Below are 17,409 nucleotides of genomic sequence, written 5' to 3' on the forward strand. Positions count from 1 at the left end.
TATAGTCCAAGGGGGCCGGGTGTTATCTTATGCACATCTTTATTTTATTGTATTGTATTGTCTTTTAAACAGGAAAAATGTGTAAACAGTAATCATCATAGCCAAAGATAAAGAGTATTATAGTCCAAGGGGGCCAGGTGTTATCTTATGCACATCTTTATTGTATCCCCCGGGAATATGCCGGAGGGTACTTTGGATTCAGCAGCGTTACGCCGCCGTGTCATATTCTTGTGTGCACTCTAACTGCCACATTCCTTGACGGATTTCTTTCAAATTTTGTATGGAGGTCTTTCTTGGTATAATAATTGTGGGTGATGCTGCCCCCAGTGTTCCGTCTTCTATAGGGTAAAAGGCCATGTTTTTATGCCTCCGCTACAAAGTAGCCGGAGGCATTTTGTTTTCTGGTTGTCCGTCCGTCCATCCGTATGTACGTCCCGTTCTCGTGTTCGCGTTATCTCAAGAACCGATTGATGGATTACCGCTTAACTTGAGTCATGTATGTATCTTACAGAGCCAGCGAAATGATTAGATTTGGGGGTCACGAGGTCAAAGGTCACAGGGCCCATTATGTATGCAAAAATAGCTTGTGATCGCGTTATTTCAAGAATTGATTGATGGAGTAGCGCCAAACTTGGGTCATGTATGTATCTTGCAGAGCCAATGAACTGATTAGATTTTGGGGTCATGAGATCAAAGGTCACAGGCTCATTATTTATGCTAAATAGCTTGTGAACGCATCGTCAATATTGACGGATGGATTACTATCAAACTCGGAACATGTATGCATCTTGTAGAGCCAATACACTGATTAGATTTTAGGGTAATGAGGTCAAAGTTTAAAGGGTCACACATGTATATGAAAAATAGCTTTTAATCACGATATTCTGAGAACCTGTTAATGGATTACAATCAAACTTGAATTGTTTAAATTGCTTCTGTTTTGGTTTGTAAAACTGCTCTATGGCGGAGGCATCATTTACGACTGCGTGCAGTCGAACATCCGTAGTTGTGGATGGTATGTGTGTGCTCTACAGGCCACATTTCTTGAGTGATTTTGTTCAAAGTTTGAACAAAGGTGTATCTTGGTATAATCTACAAGCTTATAGATTTTGGTGATGCTACCTCCAGTGTTCTGTCTTTTATAGGGTCAAAGGTCATATTTTGATAGATGTCTTGTGTGCACTCTGGTGTGCGGTCTAACTGCATTATTTCTTGACAGATTTCTTTCAAATTGTGTATGTTAGTAAAATCTATGCACCTATAGTTTTTGGTGATGCCACCACCAGTGTCCCTTTTACAAGGTCAAACAATCATATGTTGCAGGATGGCATGAGTGCACTCTGCAGAACACATTTCTTCATGAATTTCTGTCAAATTTTGTATAGAGATGTATCTTGGAAAAATCTACACATCTTTACTTTTTGGTGATGCCCTCAATATTCCACCCTTTATAGGGTCAAAGGTCATTTGTCCCTTTTTGTGCGCTCTTACTGCCTCATTTCTTGAAGGATTTCTTTAAAATTTTGTACGGTGGTGTGTCTTAGTAAAATCAACACATCTTTAGTGTTTGGTGATGCTGCCACCTGTGTTCCATCTGTTATAGGGTCAAAGGTGATACTTTGGTGGCTGTCTTCTGTGCGCTCTAACTGTCACATTTCTTGACAGATTTTTTTCAACACACATATTGTTTTGGTGATGCTGCTCCTAGTCTTGACAATAGTCCGAGCCACTAGTGGCGATCTCCACGTCATCCTTTTGTTTCAGGGAGGGGAGAGGGGATCTTTGTCCCTCCTTTGAACATTAAAAGGATGACACAAAAATCGCTGCCACTGCCAGGGGATACATTTGCATTGCACGGCAATACAGATTGCGATATTTCTAGTTGATATATAGAATTTGAATGGATATTATACTGATTATGCTGAAATAGAACAAAATCAAGTCAGACTTGTGACAAATCTGCCATGAATATAAAAAAAAAGCAATTATTGATGGCAGTATAATCTTGTTAGCCAATTTGTTGAAACTATTTGCTTTTGAGCAGATAAGACTGTTTGTACGAAATTGCAGAATCCACTGAGAAAAACACAGGAGATACGTTCATGTAATCATTATTATGCAGTGCACTGGGAGGAACCTGGCAGAGGCCAACAACCTGGCTCTTACATTTGCTAAATATTGGGAAGTAGTTGTGCGATAACTCAAAATGTTGATGATGTAATCATTGTTCATTTTTGCAGTGATTATTTTAAAATGCACAAAGTGGGACATCTCCATGTTTTAATATTCTGTAGATATTTGGGGTCCTTTATTGTGACTTTGCACCTTGTGCATACTACATGTATGATCTGGGATGTGAATCATAAACCTTTTTATTGATACCAACTTTCACATCTGTGTATCAAATATGCTCATAGGCAATCAAATGCAATGATTTCAGTAGATTTTAACAGTTGCTCTAACTTATTATTAATGTGAAACTTACTAATAGGGTGCCTGGTGTATTAAAAATGATTCCATATTACCTGATCTTATTTTCTTTTTTTCAGATGAACAACGACTTTGCCTTCTCCCTATACGATCTTGACTGGGACGTCTTTAGCACTCACATTGATGGTAACGTACAAAGAGTACCTGTCATTGGTGAGACAGGAATCAAGTCCACCGTATGCGGTCCAGGTATGTAGAAGGGTTGCTTTACAGCTCAGTATGTGGAGATGCTATGGTGTAGTGGTTCACTCACTTGACTCTCAGTCAAGGGTTGAGGGTTTGAATCCCAGCCCTGCACTAATACTTTTTTCAAGACATAAAGCCATATTTGCCACTCTCCATCCAGGTGTCAAATGGGTACCTGGTAAGGTGCATAAGTCATTTTGTGTTCATCATTGTGAGCAACTGTGAAATGGTGCCTGGCTGGAATGCTCCCCTGGGAGTGGAGAATGTGTATACATTGTGTGGGGGCAATCTAATTTAAATTTAATTTTGGTGTTTCTGTTTATCAGAGTCTTTCACACCAGATCACAAACCATTGTTGGGCGAGGCTCCAGAACTTCGAGGTTTCTACCACGGGTGTGCGTTCAATAGCTCAGGTCTCATGCTTGGAGGAGGGTCTGGCAGGGAGCTTGCTAAGTGGATTGTCAACGGTAGGCCAGATCTTGACATGTATGGCTATGACATCAGGTAAGAACAGAACATAGGGAAAAGAGTTTGCCAAATTTTCAATGAATTTGAAAAAGATAATATTATGATGGGCTTCCCTTCCTCTATGCAAGGTGTTCCCTTATCATCTTGGCTTTAGCTTAATATAGGCTAATTATTTTAAAAGCTCACATCATTCAAGGAATGTCCTCTAATCAGGCATCCATAAAGTACATTCTAATTTAAAGAGGCGCTTGTCGCAATGGCCCAGTGGTAGAGCAGTGGTCTCGTAACCAGGAAGTCCCGGGTTCAAAACCAAGCCAATGTGCTTGTGTCCTTTGGTAAGGCATTGATACCCATTACTAAGTCCCTCAGATAGGACTTAGAGTCGTCAGCTAAAACAATCATCATCAAACAAAATATAGAGATACTCTGTGGGAGCCCAGAACCCTGACCTTCTTATCTTTAGTCAAATGCTGTGGAAATTCAAAGAAAATCACAATATGTCAACTAATGTATCACTAGAAACTCATAGCTGCCAACTGTTACGGAAAAATCGTAATTGTTATGAATTTCCCATCCTTGTTACGAAATTACGAATACCCCTTCTATTGTTACGAATTTGACCCATTTCGATATCGATTTCGAAATCTCTCAAAAACCCGCCACGTTTGACAAAAATCCCGCCATAGCACATAGAAATATGTACAAAATGAAAATCCACAACCCCGTACAACCGTCAATAAACATGCCCAACTGGGCGGAAAATATGCAGCACGTACGCACCTACGCACTCGACTTCTGCCGCTCACCCACTCTAGCTACAGCTATGACCCTAACGTGCGCGCGCTCGCATTGAATAGCGCCCTCGAATGAGAGCGGAAGACCATTCGCTTAACACACAGCTAGCTGTATTTCAATACACATGCGGTATACATAATGTACACGCGAACAGCAATTCAGTACATGCATGTGCTAGAGTTGAATTTACCGTGTTGCGTTGTTGGTTACAAACAGGATATCCTTGTGAATAAGATGGAGCGCAAAAGAGGACAAGAAGAGAGCAAAATCTGCAACATACAGAGCTCTAAATGAGTAGTATGGGAGAGTACAGTAGATGTAAGCATAGGCCCCGGAAGTTTTTGGGGGGCAAAACGCATTTTTGCCCCCCCAAAATGCCCCCCTCCCTCCAAAAAAAAAAAAGCAGTAAAGGAGTAAAGATGGTTGTATTTTTCACCCAAAAGAACATAACAATAATAAAGACTTGAATAAAAATCACATATAAAATTCCATTCAAAGAAAAGGAAAGTTAACAGGAATTAAATTTCCTAAACATTGCACATGCCACCTATATTTATCAATGGAGGTTTTTATAATAGCGATACGCGCATATCGTAGGTGTATCGTGAGAGAATGGGAAAGCGTGTCTATTTTGTGTTATAGGGGTGAGAAGACATGAGCCCATGAACAGTGGCATACTGAGTGGGGGGGGGGGGGTTATTTCTTATTCTGTACCAGTGATTTACAAATGTTGCTGAAATGTCTTGATTTTCCAGTATTTGTTCTCAATTTTGTTTATTGGAAAATTAGAAATTCCCAAATTTACAGTCGGGCGAAAAATATGCTTATTTAGAAGCCTTGGTCATGTCATGGTCTGAGCCCCCTTACTTTTTGAAAAAGTATGTTACAGATAAAAAGAAAGGAATAGAGAAAAAATAAGTGACCTGCCAATTTCACAAATGAGGTATCAAAATTTGCTCATTAAATGCCTAAAACCCCCGAGCTTCCGGGGGCTCTGCCCCCTGGACCCACCAAGGGCCCTAAGGCGGTTCCCTGAATGCTCATCCGACCGTACTACCTAAAACCCCTGAGCTTCCGGGGGCTCTCCTCCCTGGACTCTCCGCCAATTAGTGACCTGCCAGTGTCACAAATAAGGTATCTAAATATGCTTATTTGGCCTAATTTAATGCCTAAAAACCCTGAGCTTCCAGGGGCTCAGGCCCTTGACCCCCTGCCGAGGCTCTGACCCTGGACCCCAAGCCAATTTACGCTCTACCTGATCGTTAATACTCCACATTGAAAAACGTTCCGCGGGGCCTGCATGTAACGTGTAAGAGTGGTGGTGATGCATATTTTTCTTTTGCCCCCCCCCTTCCAAACGTTTTTGCTCATTACATCACTGCCCCTGGAAGGTGAGCCCCCTGGAATGTTTGCCCCCCCCCCCCCCAATCCCAAACTGCTTCCGGCGCGCCTGGATGTAAGTGGTGTTCGTCAATAAGTCAAGTGTTAAACTTAGGTTGAATTTTATGGGGAATAGTGCCTAAAATAGGCTCAGATTGCACCAGAGAGCATCTAGGACCCCAGAGCTTCCAGGGCCCTAAAGCAGGCCCTGGACCCCAGCAAAAGGGACTTTGTGCTCGTGATGTGCGCTTCACGCACATGATATTCAGTTTTACTTAAAGATGAAGTTGAGTTCTGGTCATGCGATTGCATTGTGAAAGAAACGGTGTGGAACTGACCAGAAAAGGTTGATCGTCTAGCATATAAGAATTTGTGTGTATTGCAAGGTTCTGGAATCATCAAAATGATAAGAAATTTGGCCAAGTCTTGGTAAAGTTACAAACACTGTACACAGAAAGATGTATATGGGACTACACGAACACGTGGCGTAAAAAGCCGGCCCCCCGATTTTTACGATGTTACATGCATATTTAGAATATGAAGGCATTTGAAAAGCCATGCTTTTCAGGGAACATGCCTTATCTGATGTTCTTCCACACTTGCATAATAAGAATGAACAACACTCACAAATTATTTTTCACCTCTTCCCAGAACTCAACCTTCTCTTTAAATGTTACTAATTGAAACTTCCAAACGTTGGCAGCTATGGAAACTGGTAATCTAATAGATGGCCATCATACAAATTTTAGGTCAACTACATATCAAGTGATTTATAAAAATACAAATACAATCACCTCCATAGCAGCTGGGATATACAAGAGATTCGCCAGACATGGCGTCTTATTTTGTTTACAAGCGACAGATTCCTTTATTTTTGTATCGCTGCATTTTTCATCAAAATGAAAACATGCGCGGGGTTTAGAGTGAGGCAATAGATTATACATTTAGCCTGACGGTAGCGAAGTAAGAGAAAGAACTCAAGAGAAGATGAAAAAACAGGCACTGAAAATGTGTGAGATGTCATGGGACATCATATGCTTGTGCAAATTATCCTGTGATCTCACACATCTCGGCAGCGTTCGGAGAGCTCTTCAGGTGCTATGCCGGGGCTGTATTTAAGCGTTTTATAATTTGTAATAATCATTACTTCGAATGTTTCCAAGCATTGAATTTTGAAAACCTTGTCGAATCAAAGTTTTAACTTTTCAATGATTAAAATAAAGTTAGTTTTTAAAATCAATGAATATCTACTTTTAAACTGCTGGACTATGTCTAGAACTATCGGGGCCCTTCTTGATATCAATCGCAACTATGTACATAAGAGACTGTAAACTTGCGTATTTGTGCAAATGTATACAATAGTTGTTTGTGTACCATGTGGATGGCAATTAGCACAATCAAGAAAGGTGAAATTGAGCAGAAACAAGGCATAAATAAAAAATAAACAAGAAATAAATAAAAGTTTCTGTATGATAAAAAGACAATTCATTTTGTTTTGTTGTAATTTTTTTTTCAGGAGATTTTCCAGATCCCTCGTTCATGATAAGACTTGGATTAAGGAGAGGAGCCATGAAGCATACGCTAAGAACTACTCAACAGTGTTCCCCCATGATCAGCCCTTAGCAGGAAGGAACAAGAGAAAAGATGCTCTCCACCAGGTAGGTAGCCTGCTATTTAACAATAATGATACATGAGGATTTTTGGTCCCAGGGAGGGGGAAAGGAAACTAAATCCCTGTCACCCTCGGGTCTCTCCTTCTCCATTTAATGCCTTATATCTTAGTGTTTTCCTCCGTAATATAGCCTTTGTCTCTGAAACGAGAGGGGGGGGAGGGCATGTTAACCCACAAACATATGCTTCAGTCATCCACCTGCCTTAGATTCAAACCCACAATCTTTTATGATAGACAGAGGCTTTACCAACTGAGCCAACTTGCCCCCCCCCCCTTCTCCCCTCAGTTGACAAGGACTAGTTGTCACACAATGTTTATATGATTCTGTTTACTTTCATCGTCTGTGCTTGTTTCGTCCTGATCAGAAGACAGATAGATGGCCTAGAGCAGCTAAAGTACATTTAAAGGTTCTAGAAGAAGAGGAATACCCAGAACAAGATTGACAAAGTAAAAAATAAAAAACATCAGCAGCTGTGATGTTTTGGAAGAAAGTCCGAATGTCAATTTACTCATTTAGAATTATTAATCATGTAAATTCTAGATCATTGCAAGCTATGCTCTGCAAACACAAATGCAAATCATTGTGGACACAGTGTGTGCGGGCTAGTATCGAATCAAATGACCGGGGTAAAAGTATATCTGTAAAGCACTTGGAGACATTTGTATTAAGCGCTATATAAAAGCGGAATATTATTATTATTATATTTGTTTCCAGAAAAGTTCTTTCAAATGATTGTAATCTCAGAAAGACTTGTCTTGACCAAATTTGTTCCCTTATCAGAAGTTGAAACATGCCTCAAAAGTTACCTCATTTAGCAAATGTGATAACATTGATTCTATTCGAGGAGCCTGCACCTTTTTTTATACAGAAATTTGGCACCATACTTGTGCCTCAAAAAAGGCGTAAATCCCCATCATCACACAAATACGCCTCTGAAAGGCAAAATGTAATATCTAAGCCATCATGAAGGTATTGAGCTTGTAAAATAACCTTGCCTTGTCTAAATAATATAAAAATTAATATGGTATATCAACAACAATTTGGTTTGGGATCCGAGACCCACCTTTTCGTTCCACTAAATTTTACTAAGCTACCTCAGAGAGAAATCAGATTTATTCCCCAAGCAAAACTCTACCTTTTCTTGACTTCCAGGTATTGTGATGTGTGTACCAGGAAGCTCTCAGATTGCAGAGACATGGATAGTTCACATTTGTTATTTTTGAAAATCCTAGAATGTCGAGATGCCATCAAAACGCAATCATATTTTAATTGAAAAATTCTTTCAAGTTTCAAATGAATATAAACTCTAGAGAGAATTGATCCTGATGAGAACTCCTCCTTGTGTGTACTTGCAGGTATTGTCAGATGCTGGATGTGTGTACCAGGAAGCTCTTGGTTGGGAGAGACCCGGATACTTCACACCAGAAGGGAAAGCAGAGGTCAGTATCCAAGCTTAACCCTTACTGTACTGGCCCCCCCCCCCCCATGATCTTGGCCCTCAAATGTCTGATGAACACAAAAATTTGCATGTTTGTAGATATTCACGTATGGAACAAGATAATTAGTTTTTTCCTAATATGCACATTTTTGTGGTTATAGTATAATTGATTATGCAAAATGCTAATTTTATGCATTTTACAGAAGACTACATATTTGTCTCTTGACTTGTGAAGAATCTTGAAATTTGATTAAATGTGTCCTTCATTTCAAATCGCTGAAGTTCCATTATTTTTGTGGTATTTAAAAGTGCATAGGTTAATTTGCATAAATTATGAATATGCAAATTAAGCGATTTGTTTTTATTTTTTGTTGAATGTATGTGGAGCACTGAAAAACAAATCATTTTACCCATGTTCTCACTGTAGAATATTATTCATATTTTCATCATTCTCCTGTAAATTCATATTTCAAAAGATGTTATTCTATTTCTCATGGCCTTGCTTATTATCCATGTTTCTGCTCCATACAATAGGACAGACCATACATATAGTTTACTAGTCTTAACCCTAAGCGCAAAGTTCACCTTTCTATACTGTAAATAATCCTTTCATTGCCAGAAATGTATTTTCTGAGCTATTTCTATTCTTCTTTTAATTTCTGCTTCGCATCTGGCATCTTCTGTGATATTTTGTCCTAAGTAGATGTAATTACTGACCTGCTCAATGATATGTCTATTCTTTTTCAAACAGATTCAAGGCTTATTCTCTGTTCTGCGTATCACTGCTCATATCCAAAAAAAGAGTTCAAAATTCATCATTTTCTTTTTGTATGTTATTGTTATTTATTTCTTATTATTATATCTATGGTTTTATTTCTAATGTATTCTTTTGTTCTGGAATGTACATGTACATTAGGTTACTTTGGGAATTAGGGTTTCTTTACCCTAGTATCATCAAGGACAGGTCCATGTATTTATTAAGGGCTAAAAGACAACAATTTCTTCATGTAATCTCTAACTTCAGAAACACCAAATCTAAAAGTGGCAGTTTTTCCAGAACTTTCATTTGCATTGTTTAAGACCCTGGCTACTGGTCTCATTTTGATCTTTATAACTTTAGAAATAAAGTAAACTTTTGAATTGATACTTGGGTAAAATAAAGAAAAGGGCATGTTTAAATGGGGTCTATTCGCTATTCATAAGGACCGCTATTCATAAGGTCCGCTATTCATAAGGACCGTTATTCATAACGTGTAAATTCCCGTACTTCCTGGTCCGCTATTCATAATGGCAAAAGAGGGTCGCTATTCATAAAGAAATAAGGGTCGTTAATCATAAGGACCGCTATTCATAACGTGAGATGAGGGTCGCTATTCATAATTCATATTAAGGGTCATTAATCATAAGGACCGCTATTCATAATATGAAATCAGGGTCACTATTCATAATACGACGAGAGGGTCGCTATTCATAATACAAAATAAGGTTCATTACTTATAAGGGTCGCTATTCATAACACGGGAAGAGGGTCGCTATTCATAATACGAAATGAGGGTCGCTATTCATAATAAGAAATGAGGGTCGCTATTCATAATAGGGAAAGAGGGTCGCTATTCATAATAGGAGAAGAGGGTCGCTATTCATAATACGAAATGAGGGTCGCTATTCATAATAAGAAATGAGGGTCGCTATTCATAATAGGAGAAGAGGGTCGCTATTCATAATAGGAGAAGAGGGTCGCTATTCATAATACGAAATGAGGGTCGCTATTCATAATACGAAATGAGGGTCGCTATTCATAACAAGAAATGAGGGTCGCTATTCATAATAGGAGAAGAGGGTCGCTATTCATAATAGGAGAAGAGGGTCGCTATTCATAATAGGAGAAGAGGGTCGCTATTCATAATAGGAGAAGAGGGTCGCTATTCATAATAGGAGAAGAGGGTTGCTATTCATAATAGGAGAAGAGGGTCGCTATTCATAATAGGAGAAGAGGGTCGCTATTCATAATAGGAGAAGAGGGTTGCTATTCATAATAGGAGAAGAGGGTCGCTATTCATAATAGGAGAAGAGGGTCGCTATTCATAATACGAAATGAGGGTCGCTATTCATAATACGAAATGAGGTTCGCTATTCATAATAGGAGAAGAGGGTCGCTATTCATAATACGAAATGAGGGTCGCTATTCATAATAAGAAATGAGGGTCGCTATTCATAATAGGAGAAGAGGGTCGCTATTCATAATAGGAGAAGAGGGTCGCTATTCATAATACGAAATGAGGGTCGCTATTCATAATACGAAATGAGGGTCGCTATTCATAACAAGAAATGAGGGTCGCTATTCATAATAGGAGAAGAGGGTCGCTATTCATAATAGGAGAAGAGGGTCGCTATTCATAATAGGAGAAGAGGGTCGCTATTCATAATAGGAGAAGAGGGTCGCTATTCATAATAGGAGGAGAGGGTCGCTATTCATAATAGGAGAAGAGGGTTGCTATTCATAATAGGAGAAGAGGGTCGCTATTCATAATAGGAGAAGAGGGTCGCTATTCATAATAGGAGAAGAGGGTTGCTATTCATAATAGGAGAAGAGGGTCGCTATTCATAATAGGAGAAGAGGGTCGCTATTCATAATACGAAATGAGGGTCGCTATTCATAATACGAAATGAGGTTCGCTATTCATAATAGGAGAAGAGGGTCGCTATTTATAATAGGAGAAGAGGGTCGCTATTCATAATAGGAGTAAGGGGCCGCTATTCATAATACGAAATGAGGGTCGCTATTCATAATACGAAATGAGGTTCGCTATTCATAATAGGAGAAGAGGGTCGCTATTTATAATAGGAGAAGAGGGTCGCTATTCATAATAGGAGAAGAGGGTCGCTATTCATAATACAAAATGAGGTTCGCTATTCATAATAGGAGAAGAGGGTCGCTATTCATAATAGGAGAAGAGGGTCGCTATTCATAATACGAAATGAGGGTCGCTATTCATAATAAGAAATGAGGGTCGCTATTCATTATAGGAGGAGAGGGTCGCTATTCATAATAGGAGTAAGGGGTGGCTATTCATAATACGAAATGAGGTTCGCTTATTCATAATAGAAGAGGGTCGCTATTCATAATAGGAGAAGAGGGTCGCATATTCATAATACGAAATGAAGTTCGATATTCATAAAAAGAAATGAGGTTCGCTATTCATAATAGAAGTATAGGATCGCTATTCTTAATAGTTGCTCCCCCCCCCCCCCCCCCCCCCCCGTGGCTACGTTCCTGGTCCTGTAGGGGGGGGCGTCATATAACCCTGAATAGTTGTCTCTTTTTAAAGTAGTTATATTTTATCTGTTATCTTTGATAATTATATAGAGCTCATGTGGTGAGGAAAAATAAAAGTAAAACATAACACACATGTAGTCCTATCGTAAATTGTCCTCCTTGTTGGAAATCTTGCCCCACCACCCTGCCCCCGACTGATCTTATCCAGGCTACGCCACTGAGATATTAAGTACGCCAAGCAGGCCCATTATCCATTTTAGCTTGCTATTTAAGAAACTAGTAATTGTTTATACGACAATAATTTTTTTGTAGAAAGTAATTTGTATTAGGACTTATGGACCTACAAACTATTGAGCGGGATTGGACCTGACCATAAGCCTAGTATCTACCTACCAAGCCCCCTCCCCCCCCCCCCCATCAGTACGCCCCGGCGCGGATCAAGAATTTTCCAATAGGGGGGGGCTGGTGACCGAAATGATGGGACACGTTCATTATTTAGGCATGCCTTTCTTTCTTCAGAAATGTGAGTTTTCAATAAATATTTATTTCAAATGTTTGGGACCATGTGGCTTACCCCCCCCCCTCCGGCCTATGCTGTAGCCATGGGGTGTCCTCTATCCAGTATGTCGCTTTCTTATTAACATTTAGTTTATTGCTTATGTCATTTTTTTTTTTTCGGTATTATGAATAGCGACCCTCTTCTCCTATTATGAATAGCGACCCTCATTTCTTATTATGAATAGCGACCCTCATTTTGTATTATGAATAGCAACCCTCTACTCCTATTATGAATAGCGACCCTCTACTCCTATTATGAATAGCGACCCTCATTTTGTATTATGAATAGCAACCCTCTACTCCTATTATGAATAGCGACCCTCTACTCCTATTATGAATAGCGACCCTCTTCTCCTATTATGAATAGCGACCCCTACTCCTATTATGAATACCGACCCTCTTCTCCTGTTATGAATAGCGACCTTCTACTCCTGTTATGAATAGCGACCCTCATTTCGTATTATGAATAGCGACCCTCTTATCCTATTATGAATAGCGACCCTCATGTCGTATTATGAATAGCGACCCTCATTTCATATTATGAATAGCGACCCTCTTCTCCTATTATAAATAGCGACCCTCATGTCCTATTATGAATAGCAACCCTCTTCTCCTATTATGAATAGCAACCCTCATGTCGTATTATGAATAGCGACCCCCTTTTCCTTTTATGAATAGCGACCCCCTACTCCTATTATGAATAGCGACCCTCTTTTCCTATTATGAATAGCGACCCTCTTCTCCTATTATGAATAGCGACCCTCATGTCGTATTATGAATAGCGACCCTCTTCTCCTATTATGAATAGCGACCCTCTTCTCCTATTATGAATAGCGACCCTCATGTCGTATTGTGAATAGCGACCCTCTTCTCCTATTATGAATAGCGACCCTTTTCATTGATTATGAATACTGACCCTTATGAATAATGACCCTTATGAATAGCGACCCTCATTTTCCATTATGAATAGCGACCCTCTTTCTGTGTTATGAATACCGACCCTTTTGTAATATTATGAATAGGGACCCTTATGAATAGCGACCCTCACGTCGTATTATGAACAGCGACCCTCTTCTCCTATTATGAATACCGACCCTCTTCTTTGATTATGAATAGCGGTCCTTCTGAATAATGACCCTTATGAATAATGACCCTTTTCTCCAATTATGAAAAGCGGACCTTATGAATAGCGGTCCTTATGAATAGTGGACCTTATGAATAGCGGACCTTATGAATAGCGGTCCTTATGAATAGCGACATTGACCCGTTTAAATAGTGTGACAAATTTGAGGACAATTTGAAAGTCCCTTCAAAGAAATTGCTATACTGTATAGAGTTCTATATCCTCCTTTTGTCCCCTTACACAGTTGAGTATGCTGTATGTCATTTGTAGGGTACAGGGTTTGTCATCAGGGTGATAGACCTGACTAGTCAAGGACCATATTGTGTTATAACTATGGCAGAGGTGCCAACCAGTACAACTTAATTGTATTTAGTACAATAATAAGAGTGGAATACGATAATACGATATCAACTCTTGAAATACGATTTTTTTTTTTTTTAACTATAGATATATATATATATATAAAAAATAAAAAAATTTATACCCATAAAAACCACGGAATCGCATAGAAACATGTACAAGTAAACCCCTGCAACCCAAACAAAAACTTTGCTTTACAATTTTCTTTCAAAATTTTAATGAAAGAGCAAACATTTTACTTGACCGTACGTACCAGTATCACATTTTACTGATATTTTACTGGCCCGGGGCCAACCGGCCGTTGGTAGTGTCAAGTTTTCGTGAAAATCTGATTTTTCTCTCCAAAATCTGATTTTTTTTTTTTTAGGATACTCGGTCTGTTTTTTTGTGTCAAGAGGTTGGCATTTCTGCATTATTGCAGATTTTTACAAGAGCCATATTGTGAATTCAGTGCATCATTTTATATGGAGTGGCTTATAGTCACTTGTGTGTGAATCTTCAAGGTGATTTTGTGGCTGAAGCAAGAGCTTGGAACTAAAAAGAACTGAGTTTGCAGTTAAAACAATATAGATGAACATGTACAATTGAATATGTTTATAAAAAAAACTAATTACAGCAAAAATATGGTCTTTACGGTATGCATTTGCGCTGCGTTACGACATCAATAGGCTTTTAATAGGTGAAAGGAAGGCCGGTTGAAAAATACTAATTTTGGAGCTGCTGAGTACTAATTTGTACTTCCAAAGGTTGCCAGCTCTGCTATGGGATATACATTAACAAGACTATTCTCATTGTCTGTAGATCAGAGAGTATGATTACTATGGGAGCTATGGCCATGAAGCCCATAAGGACTATGCCTATAACGACAGACTGAGAGACGACTACACGTTTGAGTTCCCCAAACACCATAATGTGGTATGTATTGTTTTTATTATTCTATTTTTGTAAGGTGACATTTCAGTAGGTATCACAATGAAATTTTGAAAGTTTCTAAATTTCACTTCCCCTGCCCATTTCCTTTTTGAGCACATGAAAAGAAGAATTTTGATACCTCATTTGTCAAATTTGAATAAGTACTTTTGAAAATACGGCCACTTACATGAGAGACGAAATGGTCAAATTTTGCGTAATTAGGCAATTAACCATTTTCAAGGTGATATAATTTTGTAATTAATTGATGAATCACCTTTCTTTTCAAGAAATCTGTTCTCTGTATGGATTTCTACATGCCTATTTTTTTTCAGGTTCTTTTGACAAATTTTTTTTTTTGTGGAATTTTTCAAATAATTATATCAAGCCCATTTTGATGCGTGGGACAAATGGCTATTTTTGCGTCGCCGGAACAAGTTTTTATGGGTTTTGAAACATGGCTGGTTTAAGAGTGTCTATCAAGAGGGGCTGAAATTCGGCATATCTGGGGTATATATATATATATATAGATTAATTATTTCTGTAAGTTTGGACCATCAAATCCATTTAAATTAATTGTAAATGGCATTTAAAAATGGCTCTAAACTCTTCAAGAAGTCCAGGTAGACAAAGGAACATCCCTTCACTGCTATTGTGTAAAAATGTGTAGAACAGGTGTCACACGCATATTCACCTGTTCTACACATTTTTACATAATAGCAGTGAAGGGATGTTCCTTTGTCTACCTGAGGAACTGTATTTTGTCCGCTTTCTTTGTCCGTAATGTTCATAGTGTCAGGGTACAGCTGTATTCATCGGATTTGCGCTCAAGCACCATCTCGTGACCATTCTTAATATTTACATGATCGTGTACTCCAGTAAATTCTCTTTCTTCTCGTATCAAAATTGAATTAAAAGTTTCACGATCTTTTTAAAACATACCCCATCATTTTTTATATGAAAATAAAGCTTAAGATGTGCTCTTTCCAACCAGTGGATTTTTATGAAGTGACACGGTATGAATTAGAGGGTAAATCTCAAGCAACTGTGTCGTAAGTAATTGATGGATTTTGATGAAAATGACATGACATGTAAGACAGAATCCTGAGCTTTCGAGAGACATATAATTTTATAATATTTATAACATTGACACATATCTTAGTTGGTAATTGTTGTTTTTGGAACCTGGATTTCTCTAGATTGGACAAACTTGTTATCCAGTGCCCATTGTGGTGGGTTTAACTGTCCACCATGTACTCTTATTCATGTAATGCCCATTCGGTCTCTTACATTTAACTGGTTAATTATTCATTTGGTCCTGATAAAAATAAATTGCTGACAAGGGCCTAAATAAAAGCAGTAGTAGAAACAATAGGAAGCCAAACTAGTCATCGGACCAACTAATAATCAGACAGAATAGTTTACAAGTTGACATACCCGGTAGTTGGAAAGTTGAGAAGGGTCTTATCTATAGAAATCCAGGTTCCGATAACAAAATTTACCAACTAAGATATGTGTCAATGTTTTCAAGTCCTCCAGATGGTTACACACAATATATAGCAGTTGTATGTAGACAAAAGTGACAGTAGACAAATTGGTTGGTAGACAAAAATTATATTAAACAAGCTGGCAACTACAGTATACTACTTGGCAATGGACCGGATGTCAAGAAAACAATTGTGTATATACTTAAAACTACTTACAATTTGATCCTATATCCACGTCATTGTTAATCCTGTTCTTCCTGTGGGCCATACAATTAATTTTATTCCGGCATTGCTAAGTACCCAATTAATACACCAGGGGGGTGTTTTACACAGATCAAAAGTCAAAGTTAACTCAAAGTTGGACTTAAAAATTATGGAGAGCCATTTGTAGCCTTAAAATGAAATATATTCAAAAGCGAAAATTTAAGTATTTTAGATATTTTATAAATTCCACATCAAGAACGTGAAATCTCCTTGATAATAGAAAATATGAATGATTTGAATCAACATTTTTTGCCTTTTAAAATAACTTTTACAAAAGATTTGAATAGATGCTAACGGCTTTCCATAATTGTTAAGTCCAACTTAGAGATAAGTTCAACTTATGATCTTTGTGAAACACCTATGCTGTCCAAGGATGTAAGCCCTGAGCAAGGATTGATCCCAGGACCTCTTGTATATGAGTCAAGAGCCTTCACCAATGCACCACATGCAGTGCTCCGGCCACCATTCAAGTTTGAATAGACATTGTTTCTTGCCCTTGTTTTTAGATTGGCAAGGAGTGTTTAGCTGCAAGGAATGCTGTAGCTGTCTTCAACATGTCCTACTTTGGTCAGTTCTACCTGACAGGGCCAGATTCACAGGCCGCTGCAGACTGGATCTTCACCAATAACCTTGACAAACCCGTCGGTATGTATATAGACCTTATACACAAATAAAGAGTCCTGCTCATGCAACTACATTGTAAAGAGAACCAGTCTGGAAATTTGATAAATTAATACCTAAGAATCGATGTGTACTGTTGGGTTTTTAACAGTAATCGACTCAGTCTTGCTGAAATTTACGTACACTAGGCACAGGAACGGGTGTATGGGGACTACACACACATGTGTTGCATGAAAGTTTGGTCTAACTTTTCAGGTATTTCTAATATCAAATATGAGGGCTTAAGAAGAGCACATCTTTTGAGGGGAAAATTCTGCTGTGAAATTTTTTGGTCATTTTTTTTTCAAATTGATTTTTTAAATAAAAGACTTAAGAAAGCT

The 17,409-nt window shown here is 38.5% G+C and overlaps 1 protein-coding gene across 2 annotated transcripts in view; it reads left to right on the forward strand.

Annotated features, from left to right (window-relative positions):
• Window positions 1-17,409, forward strand: part of LOC576973 (sarcosine dehydrogenase, mitochondrial) — a 35,148-nt gene that overhangs the window by 11,215 nt on the left and 6,524 nt on the right. For both annotated transcript variants that reach the window (XM_030997620.1, XM_030997621.1), the window contains 6 exons: window positions 2,550-2,679; window positions 3,003-3,180; window positions 6,836-6,977; window positions 8,348-8,431; window positions 14,550-14,663; window positions 16,915-17,053. In XM_030997620.1, coding sequence (XP_030853480.1) covers window positions 2,550-2,679; window positions 3,003-3,180; window positions 6,836-6,977; window positions 8,348-8,431; window positions 14,550-14,663; window positions 16,915-17,053 — 787 coding nt within the window. The remainder of the gene's footprint in view (window positions 1-2,549; window positions 2,680-3,002; window positions 3,181-6,835; window positions 6,978-8,347; window positions 8,432-14,549; window positions 14,664-16,914; window positions 17,054-17,409) is intronic.

This window comes from Strongylocentrotus purpuratus, unplaced genomic scaffold (genome assembly GCF_000002235.5).
Source record: "Strongylocentrotus purpuratus isolate Spur 01 unplaced genomic scaffold, Spur_5.0 spur5_scaffold_4, whole genome shotgun sequence".
NCBI classification, from domain to species: domain Eukaryota; kingdom Metazoa; phylum Echinodermata; class Echinoidea; order Camarodonta; family Strongylocentrotidae; genus Strongylocentrotus; species Strongylocentrotus purpuratus.